Genomic DNA, 15,615 nt, shown 5'->3' on the forward strand with positions numbered 1-15,615 from the left:
AAATTTAAAATTACCTTCCATACGTCCGGTACAATCACCCTCTTTTGTTCAGTGATATGAAGGCTAGTAAGACTTGAATCTAAACTACAGGTGATATAGACATGTCTTTGTTTTCACATTAACATTTCTTCTTAAGCGATGCTCCCTTTTTAGTCCTTGAACATGAAGGTCACTTAAAATGTCCTTATTGTTTGTAATAACTTTTAGAAAAATCCATATGTTGTTTAATAGCAGCAGGCTTTCTACACAGGAAGTACTTGATAAGGTTTCCTTGGGAGCCTATTGTCTTCAGATCATTGTACTATATTCCCATTGCCTCTGCAAGTTCAGTTCTTCCTTTGCTTGTGCTTCCTCCATTTTTTTTTTTTTTAATCATTTGGCTACACAGAGCTGTCTCATGTCATTCTTTGCATACATCATCACTGTTTTTTCTCCTTGCCTGCATAATGGCCCAGCTTTTCTGAGAGTCGCTGTTGTCCAGAGTGTGATCCTTTACTAAAATGGGGATTGAATGAAGGTGGAGCTCAAATTATCTAGGAGCAAAGGAAAACCAGGCATTTGAAAACGACCTAGAAAGGAACGAGTAATGAACCAGAGTGGCCTCAATGAATTGCTGTAGAGGGAATTCTCAGTTTTGACACAAAAGGAATGCCTGGATACCAAGGAAAACCTAGGGGGAGAATCTCGGTACGAAGCCTGCCTCATCGGCTGGTCAGCCCGGAGGGCTGAAGCCAGTAGCTCTCCAGATAGGAACAGAAACACACGTATTTTATGAGTAACAGTTAAGCATTCAAACATGCTGTTTTGGTACTTTGAGGAGTTGACATCCCTTCGTAATTCATGTTCATTGTTCCTCTAAGTAAAATGTGTCTCCCTTTAGTTATTCTGCTAGGAATTGTACTTTAAAGGCAAGAGGACATTTTTGATAATGCACATCTTAAACTTTTCATTAAACTACCAAATTTAAATTCTACCTTTTTGTGCACTCTGACATTTTTGTCTGGCATTTTCATTAATTTTGCGACATACATAAATGTAGCTGAAATGTTAACTGATCAATACTTTGTCTCTCTCATGTAGCACTAGCGTTCCATTCCCTAAGGACCACACAGCAGAACAGAAATTAAATGTGTAAAATATCAAATGTTAATGTTAAACACAGCGGCACTTACTGTATAACGACAGAAAAGGCTAAAACAATTCCAAATGGACAGATGGTACCACAAATTATCTACAATCCCATTTAAGGATTAAAGTTTGTCCTGTAAAATAATTCTTTGACGCACACTGAAGTGTGTCCTTTTTACTGATAGCCCGGTTGTCCAATTATTTTTGTGCTCATTACAGTGAGAAATGACAGTACTGAAAAGAAAGAGAGAATGTACACTTTTTTTTTTCCATGTTGCACCCACTGACATCCACAAGAACACAAATGTCTAGTCAAGAGCCTGATGAAAATTAGGCCCAATTTATGAGACACTTCCACGTCTACAATAGATGAATCCCAAAGACAAGCGGTTGTGCATTCCACATCACATACGTCTGTGTTTGCTCTTAAGCATACAATATTCATAGTAAAATTTAGAAACCTAATTCATAGCACACAACAATAAGGACATTCATTGCCGGGAATGTGTTTGCTTATATTTCATCCATCACCTTCCAGGCCGATTTCCGCTTCTAATACTGTAAGCCAGCTTTGAACCTTCCACAGAGCACATAGGTAGCACATAAAGAAGCCAGGGCAGCTCTCCCCCTGCATTTCACATACTCTCCATTTTAACTGACATAGGGACAAAATTATTGTTTATCCATTTTAATTTCATTATTCTACATTTATTTTTGGATAGTAAGTTAGAAAAGAAAAATAAAATGGAATAGAAAAAAGGCACTTAAACATAAAGTTTACTGATCTGGGCCTAAAACCAAGCGGCATAATGGTACAAATGCATGTGCTCCATGTGAGGCAGCTGCATTTATGAAAAAGTGGGCCAAGTGGAACCAATATTATAATAATAGATCCGTGATCCATCAACAGGGAATGATGGGAACAATATGTTTCTAACAATGGGGTGCTGCTCATAGCTTCTCCTAATGGAAAGCAGTTCTTTTCAAAAAACTGGCCTAAAAAAGGCTCTGGTTATGCAATAAGATCTTTGAAACATTTCATTTTTAAATACATCATTGAATATCTATAAGATGAATAAAAATCCTACAACAGTTCTTTTTTCCCAAATCGTTATGATATTAAGATTACGAGGTACATAATTTAAAAGCTCTTTTGAAAAGGAAATAATATCCATGTGGCTTGGGGCAAGGTACTTAACTTGTCTGTGCCTCAGCTTCTCCCTCTGTGTATCAGGAAAATAATAGTATCTACCTCATAATAAGGTTGTTGGGAATATTAAATTTATTAATGCATGAAAAGCACTTTCCTGCTTTAGTGCCTGAAAAACAGTTCTTTGGCACATAGATATGTAATAAATGTTAGTTGTTATTATTACTATATAAGGATCTTTTTGTATCAGAATTTAATCTGAGACTAAAATAGATGACTGAGAGAGGATTATGAAATAGTTTAGAATTCAAATGGAAGGTACAGGAAAAATGGCTACAAAGCATTAAGCTATGTCTATCATCATTTAATAGCTAGCTTTATTAGAGCAAACCCTTATTTATATGGTATCATTGAAGAAAGTTTCTCCACATAAGAAAAAAATTTCAGACTGACTGACTGGATCATTGGTTGGTCTATCGATTTAGATAGTCATTTATATTGGGAGCCTACTAACGCTAGATACTCTGCAGGCAATGCTAGAGTCCCAGGTGAAAAAGGCAGGGTCCCCATTCTCCTGGAACTCCTAGTTCAGGTCCAGATAAATGAAGCTGGCTTTTGTTTTCATTGTTTTAATAACATTCAATGGAATGTAATTCAGTGCTTCTTTTATTTTTTTCAATAAAACCATTAATATTGTTGTTTCTTCTCAAAAGTACTGTTAATGTGCATTCACATTGTAGTTTTTGGTCTCTTTTTTCACCATCAGTGTCAGGAGTCCCTTTTCCTACCTTTATTGTGGCCTCCCCCGCCCCCCTTATTTTGAAAGCATCTTTCATTCAGCTTGTGTTTTGTAGGACCCAGTCTGTTAGAAACTGACCACCAGCTAAGAGAGAGAATAGTACATTTCTTCCCCAGTGAATTTTGCCTCCCTTTCAGTGAAATTACTCAAGTACCATCATGTACATGTAGCTAAGTTTCTCAGAGTTTCACTGCCTGGTTTATTTTTCAATCAGAAAGAAATTGTGAAAAAAAGTCTGCCATCTTGAATTCATTTTACGTGAGTGACCTCTAGAAGCCAGATGAAGTTTATGAAGACTTACACACATTGTAATGCTAAATTGCTCAAAATGAAGGTTCCTGAACAAATGATATAATTATATAGGTTTCTCTGTTTTCAGATTTCACATATAGCTGTGAGGAATGACTTTGGGAGGAGTGAATCAAAGATGGCAGCATGACATTTTCAGTAGAATATTATTGTGTCTCCTAAAAGGCCCCTGGAACCTGGAAGTAATGGCATAAAATACACACAGAAACTCAATACCATTTTTTCCTCATTAACATCAAAGTGCCTCTATGATGCTGAAAAATAATAATAAAGTTTGTTTAACAGTACTCCAATGTATTTATTATGTGAAAGAGCTAAATACAAGAATATTGAAAGAGGCAGATTTTCTTTTCTAAAACTTAATGATGACAGTCACTTTCTTTAAGGAGACAACGACATGTCTATGGGAAGCAGGCTGCTTAACTTTCTGGTAACTCACAACACAAAGGGACATATACACTCTTTGTTCCATGTGCTCAGACATTAATGAAAGTCCCATACAAGGCCTGAGAGGAGGACAGAGCTCAAAGTACTAAACAGATGTGCATACACTCATTTGAATGGTAATACTAAAATGTTGATTTGTTACTATAATTAAAACTCTTCTTGTAAGCCCCTTATAATAAAGTCATATTCTGAGAAACCGGTAACTATAAGGAAGCATAAGGTACCCATATTCTAACAAATATGACAATAAAATAAAAGATTTCAAAAGAACGACTCCACTTAAACTTCAAACCGAAACCCTGAATAAGCAAAAATAATGTGAGAGCAGAAAATCCCAGCTGAAGCTCAGAGGAAAGTATTCTTTCAGATTTTCTAGCTTTGCAAGTTGGTCTCATCAGCAGTTTTTAAATAACCAAAGTAAAAGGCTACAAGATGAACACTGTCAGAGGACTATTTGGATCTATCAAACTCTCACTCATGCGTTTTTAAAAGCTGGAAATCTCAGAAATACTAAAATGTGCCTTAAATAGGTCACATCCACTTCCAACTGATTCACATATTAAAGTATTACCAACTAGCATGCTACTGCCAAAGATTTTCATATTTTGAAAGAATATCTACAGGACAAATAAAATTAAAATGAAGATGGTCAAGATTATTATTATTTTTTAATGCTAAGGACTTTTCTTGGCTCTGCTATTGGGATTTGGAATTATGCAATATGTAAGGTTTTACATTTTAACCGTTCCAGAGAAAATTATACATTGGCTGAGATGTCTTATATTCCGGAAATCTGAGGCGGGGATGTATTCTTGGACTCAGACCCTGAACAATCCATCAGGTTCCTGCCCACGGCAAATCTGCCCAGTCAAGTCTCAAAATAGAAGTTTAAAATGGCCACATCAACATAACTGTAACTATTGCCACAGAAACATGCAGCTATGATTACTGAATTTAATGAATAATAATGTAAGTAATACAGTATGATCATACCACAAAAGCAGCGAGGCTCCTTGCGGGTGAATCCCAGTCAAAGCAACTATTAATGTAGTATGCAGCATTTACGAGCACCATGACACAACGCTTCATTCTGATAAAGTTTCTTAGTAGCAGCTATAGGAAAATGAAAGTATTATTAGAATTTGCAAGACTAAAACCCATCAGATATGCTACAAAATTCTTCAAGTTTAGTGTGATTTAAAATGGATTCAGAAAGTTAATAAAGTTGTAAGAATATACCAAGCAATTTGGCTCACAATTTAGAAGAAAAGAAGTATCTCTAAGAAGGTGAAAAGAACTAAATTATAAGTGCAATTTCTTAGTTAAATATATTTGCATAAATAATACTATCATGCAAATTGGGCTACCTCTATTCAAAAGAAAACAACAATCTCCAACAGCTCAAAAACATTTTTTTGCCACTTAGAATACTGGGAACCTTAAATATATTTAAGGGTTCTGAAGTCCTGTGCTTTTAAAATGCTTTAATTTCAAGATATTTCAAAGTGAAATGGATAACTGGGGATGGTTTTATTTAGGGCCTTAGGGAAAAACCTGTCAAGTACTGCTTTATTATAGAAAAGTAACATTTTTTTCACCATTTCAGTAGGATTCTCCCTTTCTTACTATCATAGTCTCATTCTCTCTCTCTCTTTTCCCTCTTCGTCTCTCTATCTCCCTCCTTCCCACAATAAATTTCACCCACATTTTCTCATTACTTTTTCATAATTTTGGATTTAGGGAAAAATGTATGACAAGTACTTTACAAAATCTGTTACTAAAAAAGGTATATGACAAACTATTATATACAAAATAAGCTACAAAGATATATCGTACTACACAAGGAATATAGTCAATATTTTATAATAACGACAAATGGAACAAACCTTTAAAAATTGGGAATCACTATACTGTACACTTGTAACATATAGTACTGTACATCAACTACACCTCAATTAAAAAAAAAAGAGATAGAAAAGCTACAGATATTGAACAAGAAAAAAAAGTACATGAGAATTGAAATAATTTAAATTAAAAATTTTAAATTAAGGCATGACTGCAGCTGTAAGAAAAACAGCCCATGCTCTAGATATAGGTTCAAAAAATTACATACAGCTATGTTAATAATTAGAGTAATATGTCTGCAGGTTAATATTTTGCTACTTCCAAGTACACTTCAAGGCCGATCTGGTATTTTAAAGGAGCTATGTAAAGTTAACCGGGGTCATATAGAAAAAATAACGTATATATGTGTACACATAGATGCACATACATGCATACCAGTTTAAACAAGTTAAAATTTCTTTCAGGGAAAGTAAAAAGTGTCTCTATTTGTTTCCTTCTTGGCCCCTGATCACCTTACTTTAAGTGCTACTTTTATAACTTTTAACTATAACTGTGGAAATATGTAATCTGTATTTCTGTTCAGATAGGTATTACATTTGTAACTCATGCATTGTCTTTAAACAACTAAAGATTGCACTGTTTATGGTGAAGTGATTGGATTAAACCCAAAATATTTTTGGTCTTCTAATAGCACAGGAAATTATTAAAGATTTTAACACGCACAAATGAGTTCTGTAAACTTTATAACCTCAAATACATTTGATTATAGCTGTGTTATTTGGAAGTAAACAATTTTTAAAAGGAGTAGCTTAATACTCTTTTCTTGTTATCAAATTGAGTTTAAAACTACAAGTCTAATTACGAGATATCAAGCATAATTTAAAATTTCTTCATGATATAAAAATCAGGGTTCCTGATTTTCTATTTTCTTAGCTAAAAATGCCAATAATAGTTCACTTCTAAAAGATCATAGTTAAAATCTAATTAAGAAGAAGGCTTCCCTTAAAAGATAGAGCCCCCTCTCCCGTGGATTAGAGGGAAGAACTTTATACTGGGCTCACTTTACAGACACCTGCATCATACCTGTGGGTGGTCTGGACATATATTTGAACCTCAGCTTTTGGTGTTCTCATTTACACATTCCATGGCAATCAAATTGTATTTTATGTTCAAAATGATCATTCTTCTGCTAACGCATGAATACATATCCATTCTATGCAGAGCCTACAGTATCCCCTTTCCTTTCTGACCACCCCCATCCAACTTACTAGTTTGGTATTGTCCTTGTTTGATCTTTTAAGGAAAGGAAGGGAAAAGAGAAAAAGAAAGAAGAAAAGAAAGAGCCATTTCACATCAGTAGGTGATCAAAAATTCCATAGTCTTCCCCCCTCCTTACCTCCAAAGTTTATTTGAATTTACATAGATGTTTTACAGATATAATCAAGTCTTCCCAGAGGGATTAATCTTTCCTTGCTTTTTACCTGTTTAGAGAGTCTGTTTTCCTCTTCAATGTACTTCTGTTCTTTGGGTATTAATGTTCGTAAGCTGGCTTTCACCTATACATCAACATATGTGTCTGTTATGGATTAATATAGTACAAATGTTTACAAGTTTTTCACGCAGTTCAATTTGCAATAATTTCGAAAGTTTCAAAGTCCTGGCTGCTGTGCTCATAAAATATAAATGTATACAGTTGCACATGCATGCGCTTCCATTTCTGACGCCGGCAGGCAGCGACCAGAGCACAGCCACAGCGGCAGCCGCCAGCTATAACAGAAAGTGTGGGTGTGCCAGGCAGTGGCAGAAGCGTATTCTCCAGGATACATCAAGGTTTAGAGAAAATGAGGAATGACAGAAATTCTCTACAAATCAGGAACAAAAGCTTTCATGAAACTGAACTCTTTAGCAGTACAAAAAAGCCAAAGTTAAGACTTACAGCATTAAAAATCACATCTATTTCAAGATAGATGACCCCCTTTGTTGGCCCTGTCAGCTGCTTGTTTTTCAAGACGTAGGCTTTCTGTTCACCATTTTGAATCTGCGGGAAAAGGACATGACAGCCGTCTGTCTCGCGGTCTCCACTGAATACACTCCCTCAGTGACCTTTGACCCCCAGCTGCTGAAACTGACAGAGAACCCAAAACAACTGTGGCAATTCTGACAAGTACCTGTTCATTACCAGGATCAAGTCTGTCAGGAAAAATTAACTATCATGGGATTCAACATGGCCGTGCATTGAGTATGTTAAAATTTTTAGTGTTCTTATTACAGACCTTGGTTGAGAAATGACAGATATAGAGCTGAGGGTTTTTTTTTTTTTCCTTGAGCAAAAGCAACACAGAGCAGTGTGTCAGGTGAATGAAACTTACGGACAGCAATGGTATAGCAACTTTGCCCAGAAAGTCAGCACTTCGATCCCGATCTTCATCATAAACTGTCACTTCAAGAACTGAATGGATATCTTTAATGTTGCTGCATAATAAATATATGTAAAGAAAAAAAGACTTCATCAGTGGGGAACAAGAACACAAATGCGTTTGAAAATTTAGATAGCTCCAGCTGATTTGGTATATATATGTTTTATGTATACCATTTGCATACACATACATAAGGTAGCTTGGTATCTGACAGAATTTCCCACAATGCACCTTAGTAGACATGATGGTTCTATTATCTGGAACTTTGAATACAACTGGAACTTTAAGTTATAATTTTTCAATAAAATATAATTTCCATCTGGATGGGCAAAGAATAAGTTATTGTAAAAAAAATCAATAAGTGGCACTTATTTTTTTTTTAGACTTGTCCTATTCTCATTATTACAATAATTCCCATCTTCTTGTTACTCCCACATGAAGCACTACCAGGTTTGATTTCAGCAAGAGTCACAGTATAGTTTATATAATTTTTCTTTTTTATCATAATAGAATATCTCCTTTATCTTTATAGCTCTCACCAAAACTCTGACTTACTTCTGTTTGGTTTATAGTAAAAATTAACCAACACAGACTATAGAATGAAGAAAATGTAACATTGATAGCTATTGTACCACCCTAGGATTTAGAAATTAAGTAGTGTTCCATTATGTTCCAAAGACAACATATGTTAATAAACAAGTATGCAAGCTCTTCATATTTTGTTTCTAGAAAAATAAGCCCCAATTGTTGACAGCATTTATTCTTTGATCAAACTGTTTACCAAGAAAACATGAATTAAGAGAAAACAAAAAATGAATATATTCATTACTGAAAGACTGCAACTACATGTGAGAAAAGGCTTTATCAGAGCACAATCAATTAATGGCTTTGATAATTATCAAACCTATTCATTCAATTATGCATTCCAGAGAAAAACACTCTCCACAACCTTCTTAGGAGTGCAAGTCTCCTGACCAGGCTTTCATCTCTTATAAAAATGTGAAATTCCTTAAAGATAAATTGGTCAGATAATTAAACCTGATTAGTTACTGGCTCTTAAGCAAGGACATTATAAGAAATTAATGAGGAATTTAGCAGTTTCTCATATACGAAAATAAAACAGTTTCTCATATACGAAAATAAAATAAAACTATGTTAGAAAACTTAAGAAGTACTTCTGTTTGGAGAGTTTTTCTTTGTTCAGAGTTCATTTCTAAAGCCCAGCTTAAAAAAAAAAACAAAAACAACCACGGATTTAGGAGATACTATAGTGTAGCATCGGCAGCTTTTACAGTGCATGATCGAAAAGATTTACAAACTTTTTAAAACAAAAAGAAAATTAACTCAAAGTGTTTTCTGGTACATAGGACAGTACTTAATATTCTTATTGTGCTAAAACGCAACAAACCAAAACTAAAACATCTGCCGAATCCGAGACTGAATTGTTTGCTGATTTGAGCAATGGAACAAATAGAGCTTTGTCCTCCTTGGTGTCAGTGCAATTGGGGAGAATTTCAATAGAAAGTATAAAAGGAAGAAGCAGTACGGCAATTCAGTTAATGGGAGCAAAATCCTTCATCAAATCATATATAAAATGCATAGTTTAAAAAAAATATCTGTGAAAACAAAGAAAAATGGCATACCCTTTCCCCAGGTTTCACTATCAGGAAGGTAATGCAATTATGCAATTCATTGTTGCTGGCAAAGGCAGGCCAGATTCATTGAGTTGTTAATCAGTTAAGAATAAACGCACAAAAATAAATATCATTTAGCAGCTGTTTTGAAATGAGCTCAAAGAATGACTACTTACAATGTGAAGACTTTGTTCCACTCAGGATTGAGATTTTTGTAGACAGTATGTGTTAGCAGCCTATCATTGTTCAGTTCAACCACACAAAATGGGTCACTTTTACCTACAAGAGATATGGAGGGAACATTTTTAGTACAAATTGCACCCACAGTTCACAGTGTCGTGACCGTGACCACATCTCTTTTCTAAAAAGTTTTATAGAAAACAAAAAGTAAAGTAAAATTTTAAAAATTAAAAAGTAACATCAAAATAGAGTTAGATGTAACTGGGTGATGCTAACAATTGTGATTCCGAGCAATTTAGAACTTGAAAAAAGTAAAAGAGGGCAAATTACATGGCTGCTATTTTAATTTGCAATTTTTTTTACAAAAATACTACTATAACTGCTGGTTATGAGGGGAAACGTGATACATATCCATCCCTAAATCAGATTTTATTTAATTCAATGACCTTTGAAAGGTTCAGCCCCTTTATTTTAATGCATGTATTTTCCAACTCATCTGACTCACTAGGAACTTGTAATAGAAATTCCTAAACAAGTTTATTTTGGGAAAACTGTTATATTGCAGAATTACAACATTTTAATCTGACTTTAGATTCTCTTCTGAAATATCTATGGCATCACAAAAAGGTAAATTAGACCCTCTGAGGCAGAAAAAAATTCTGCCATTTGAAACTTAACCTCAGTAACCAATCTGCATGTTAAAGAGCAGTAGTTTTTCTGTCCACGGAGAGTGAAGGATTTGGAAGTTATCATATATTCAGAGCCACTCTACTCAGCCATAGTCAAACCTCATCCATTCGGTAATTATATCTTGTGATGTCCTCAATATTTTTGTAATGTCATGTCCTGTATTGTAAGAACCCATAAAGTCATTGGCTCTATGGGGGCAGCATTAATGATATTAGTGCAGCATGTAATTTGTTTGATACCTTATACAAATGACAATGAAATCAATATTTAGAGAAAGCTGTCCAGAGGTCATATCTTTTAAACTACAATATTGATTTAGACTACATAAGAGGTTAATGTGCATATTATTAACTTTAATGATAAAGAATAATTGTTTTAAATGCATTGTGAATTGTAGTCACAGTAGTTTACACTTCTGTGAAAGCTTAAATATCACTGAAGATTTTCAATTAAATTTTAATAGGAAAGAATCCATTAGCTATCAGTGACAGATAAGCTATGTATTCCCACACAGCAGTGTATTTACTTTCCATATTGTAATTTTGAAAATGAGCTGTACAAACTGTGATTCACCTTTAATTTAATTTATTAATTTTACATTAAAAAAGAGATCTAATATGTGTGTGTTAGTTCAGTGGCCTCCTATAGCCCAGGATGATTGCGTAATTTAACATTATGGCAGTCTTTTCAGTTTTTGGTCTTGGGAATAATTTTCAATAAAGAATAGAGAACTGAAACTCTTTAAGGTCGGGTGAAAATTTTACCTCTGGTTTAGGATCTGTATTTTTCCCCACCTTCTTCAGTCCTCTTGCCCTACCTGTTACCACTCTCATTTACAGCTCACACATGCCATGAAAGGTGGTATTCAAAAAAATTTTTGTTCATTAAAACACGGTGTAATAGGTTTTATTTGCCACATCAACAACTTTATTTTCTCCCAAAGAATTCAGGTACAAGCGTGAAAAATAGATTAGTTTTCAAAAGCTTAGTTATTCTGAAGGCTCATATTAAGCATCTTCTCTCCACATCTAGCTTTGTGCTGGGTACTATGGTATAAACAAAAGAACAGAGCACATAAACTCCAACCTCAAATAGTTTATAAAAGGTTTGGAGAGATAAAGTATATAACAAACATAGGGAAGATTAAAGCCACATTTATGGTAGAATTCATGTCAGAAGAGTATTTTACTTTCACTTTAGATGAAATGATAAGCTTTGGAAACATTTACTTAAAAGACAAGTGTAACTTTCATACTCTTGCTTGGACCTCATTTTAACTTTTCTTATATACATGTACATTCACGTTAATCAGTAAAACGTACCTACAAAAAGATAGCACTTTTCAGTATTTTTGTTGTCATTTTCACTTGCTTTACTTCAATTACTATTCTATTTCAACTGACTTGGTTTTACTTTCCCTCAAATGACCGACAAATGTGTAATAGATTCAGTCAAAACGGTACCACTGCTCCAATAACAAAACACAAGAACAAACTCCAGAGACCGAAATCTATGGTGAAAAAATTTACCTTAAACTTCTACAAACAGAAGATGAACATCTTTACTTGACTTTTTTCCCCACAGGAAGCATATTCAGTTGTGTAAGACTGAATACAGTTCTTTCAACCAACCCCATGGAAAGTCTCCCAAATCATCACCTTCGTTGCTGTATTTTTAATTTACTGACAGTAGAAGATCTAGAGTCAGTGGTTGGCTAAAGGATCAGAAAGAAACAAAATCTGTACTTAATGTTTAACATTTTTCATATCTTGTTAAGAAACTGACACATTTATCAAACTCCATGCCCACGAGGTAGTGGCAATCCATATTTTCTTACTATTTAACTGATTATTTCTGAAGACCATTCCTAGGGAAAACCAGTATCAGCCATCTGTCATCACATTACTTAATCTCTCAGTTACTCTCCTCTACTAGAAGAAAGATGTTAAAGAACTAGAGGCATTTCCACACCAAAAACAGTGTAGAGCCTTCTAAAGCCACTTCTCAGTCATTTTGCTATTCTAAATTCCAGTGGCATACCATCACTGGCAAAGATATTCTCCTATCAGAACCTATATTATAACTTGGAATGGGTAACCAATATAATTTTTAAGAGACCATGTTAGACATTATGCAGAATATAATGGTGCTTACGTTAAAAAAAAGAGCCTTTTGCCTGAGGTAGATCAAACTGCTATTTAACATGGCTTTAATTCAAGCTGATTTTCTCCAATCTGAAATCTATTATTCTTAACCTGCTTACAGTCATATAAAAGGCTGACTGTGGTCAGTGACATGACCCAATCCATGTAAATGCTGTCATTTTCATTTTTCTGAAAACTTCTTCTCAAGTTTAACACATCTTCTTCTCAAGTTTAACACATCTTTGATGTCTTCTCAGAGCCCATGGGTTAAAATCCACATCTTATGGTATAGAATATAGTCTTTCGTCTCCAATCTCAAGGTCCTTAAGGTCCCTTACTTGAGCTGTATCACACCTTTTGATTCCTCAAATATTCCATATACTTCCAGAGTTCTGGGCAAGGCATTAAAGTTCAAAGCAAAAGCCCAGTGGTCTGGGAAAAAGGGCCTAAACTTTGGAGGCTGAGCAATCTGGGGTTGAATACTCACTCTAGGACCCTGGATCTGTTTCCTCACACATTCAGCAGTGACTGTAATGGTCCCTTGCAGATATAATAGTTAGAATACAAGTAGCAGAATGTCTGGCACACTAGCAAGGGCCTCAATAAATAATAGCAATAATAAGGGCAATAATAGTAGCAATAATAAGGGCAATTACAATACTTATTATTGTCATAATTGCAAATATTTTCTGAGTTTTTATTATAAGCCCAACATTATGTTTTCAAAAAATTTTATGACTACTTTATGAGAAAGATGCTTTTACTATTTCTATTTTACAGAGAGGAAACTGAAGCTGATTATATAACTCACCAGGTCACACAGGTTGTAGTGAAGCTATTATTCAAACCCAGGTCTATCTGATCTTCAGAGCCCTTGCTCTACCCCTGTGGTCCATGCTCCCTTTAATTAAATCATATTTAAATGTAAGCCACTAGGCAAGACCTTTCCCAATAACTGTGCCTACCTCAGTATTTAGTGGGCCACACCCAAGGAAAGAGCTGGGTAATGTCTTGTCTATAGATACATTCATTCAACAAATATTTATTGTTTACCACGTACCAGGCACATTCTATATGCTGAGGAGACAGACATAAAACAATTAAAAAAAAACCCTGAACTTATGGAGTTTGCATTGAGACATAAAACAATTAAAAAAAACCCCTGAACTTATGGAGTTTGCATTGAGGAAGAAGAAAGACAATGAATAAGAACATTTTATAGTATTTTAGAAGGTGATAAGTACTATGGAGAAAAATTAAGTTGGGAAGGTCAGTGAGGAGATAAGGAGTGCTGGTATATATGAGTAATTTTTAAAAGGGCTGCCAGAGAAGGTCTCAGTGAGAAAGTGACATATGGGCAAAGAAACGCAAGAGGCAAGGGAGTGACTGTTGGTCAGAGAAGTGACTGTGCCTGGTGTTGCTAGGAATATCCAGAAAGTTAGTGTGTCTGGAGGAAATGATTGGGGGTGGGGGGTGAGTATTAGATGGCATAGTTAGAGAGGTACAGGGAGGGTGGCAGGCCTCTGTAGGATTTAGCTTTCACTCGAAGTGCTAGGGCAAGTTTTTGGAGGGATTTGGGTTGAGGTGTGACAGGATCTGATGGCTGCTATTTGGAGAATAAGGTAGAGAGAGGGCAATGGAGGAGACAAGGAGAAGAGTTGGGAGGATATTACAATAACCCAGGTGACGTGGAGTGGCTCGATTCTGGATATATTTTGAAGGTAGAACCAACGGAATTTGCAGATGTCATTATTGAACAATCTATTGTGCCTCATATTATTATTTGGGAATGGAAAACAATTTACTGAGCTTAGCCAAGTCAGTCTTTTTTTGCAAGGTCAAGAAGCATTCAACAAAGTGCTCTGACTAGATATTTCTAGAATCCAGCAGAGGAAAATTTAGGTAAGGAGAGAGGCAATTTTATCTTTAACTTCCATTTTCATCTTTTCCTTCTAAAAAGTTATGTTTTTACAGTTATCAGTGTGGATGCCAACTTTAGTTCTTTGCACACTATGTTCTTTTTGACTAATTTAAAAAGAATCCTCCTGCCACTAAAGGCATTAAATGCATTAAAGGGCAATTAAAAATTAACAGCAATTTCAGCCAAAATAACAGTAAACAGACAATATCAAATACTATAAACTTACTACTAGAAAGCACACACTAGACTTTCATTTTAAAGAAGTGGCTACACATAGTTAATGTGTTTATCTGGTTTGCTAAATGATGCTTTAAATGACTGGCTTTTCAGTTCCTAAATTTTGCAGTCTTGATTATGTGCCACCTAAACAAACAAAAACAATCACAGAAATACCAATGATGGACCTAACCATTAATTATCTCCTTAATTATTCCTTCTTTTCATCCTTTTATCATTCCAGTTAGACCCTGTGATATGCTGCGTTGCTTGCTGAGAGTACTGGAGGAGTGGAGTTGACTACAGGATGCAGTGTTGATGTCTATAAAGTGCATTGTACTCTGCAAAGTTCTAGAGAGTGATGCAAAGCCGGCCCCTGTTATCATTTTATTCGGTACTGTCAGGCTAGAAGTGCAAGGAATGAAAGCAGCATCCAAAGTCGAAGTGTATTTTGTTTCTGATCATTTTTGTCTATCTAAAATGAAGAGCATAAATGCACGGGAACAAAGATTCTATAATCTCTTGTTTCCCTCTTACTCATTCTCGTCAGAAGACTAAAGCACTCTTCCTTAACTTTTGCCATTTTGGCTAAAAAGTGCCTATCCCTCTCCTTTCCAGTGCAAGAAACTGGAGATTTTGGTTTGGATGCAAGATAGAAATTGAAGCAGTGCTGGGTGAGGACGGGGGCAGGGGGGCTGATTGTGTTACCTGCCATGACAGCTAGAAGAGAATCTT

At 35.1% G+C, this 15,615-nt stretch overlaps 1 protein-coding gene across 16 annotated transcripts in view; it reads right to left on the minus strand.

The window, feature by feature from the left end:
• Positions 1 to 15,615, minus strand: part of MCTP1 (multiple C2 and transmembrane domain containing 1) — a 357,505-nt gene that overhangs the window by 155,142 nt on the left and 186,748 nt on the right. For 14 of the 16 annotated variants that reach the window (XR_016392454.1, XM_089908376.1, XM_089908369.1 and 11 more), the window contains 5 exons: positions 9,906 to 10,008; positions 8,048 to 8,150; positions 7,615 to 7,716; positions 7,160 to 7,234; positions 4,827 to 4,946 (listed from right to left, as the gene is read on the minus strand). Coding sequence is in view for 15 of the 16 variants with exons in the window: in XM_089908376.1 (XP_089764502.1) it covers positions 4,827 to 4,946; positions 7,160 to 7,234; positions 7,615 to 7,716; positions 8,048 to 8,150; positions 9,906 to 10,008 (503 nt within the window). In the remaining variant the exon portion in view is untranslated. Of the gene's footprint in view, positions 1 to 4,820; positions 4,947 to 7,159; positions 7,235 to 7,614; positions 7,717 to 8,047; positions 8,151 to 9,905; positions 10,009 to 15,615 lie in introns of those variants that run through there. The other 2 variants (XM_089908374.1, XM_089908383.1) reach the window with 2 other exon arrangements.

This window comes from Delphinapterus leucas, chromosome 3 (assembly GCF_059928025.1).
Source record: "Delphinapterus leucas isolate spDelLeu-1000000601 "Yukka" chromosome 3, BTC_Dleu_Yukka2, whole genome shotgun sequence".
Classification (NCBI taxonomy): Eukaryota; Metazoa; Chordata; class Mammalia; order Artiodactyla; family Monodontidae; genus Delphinapterus; species Delphinapterus leucas.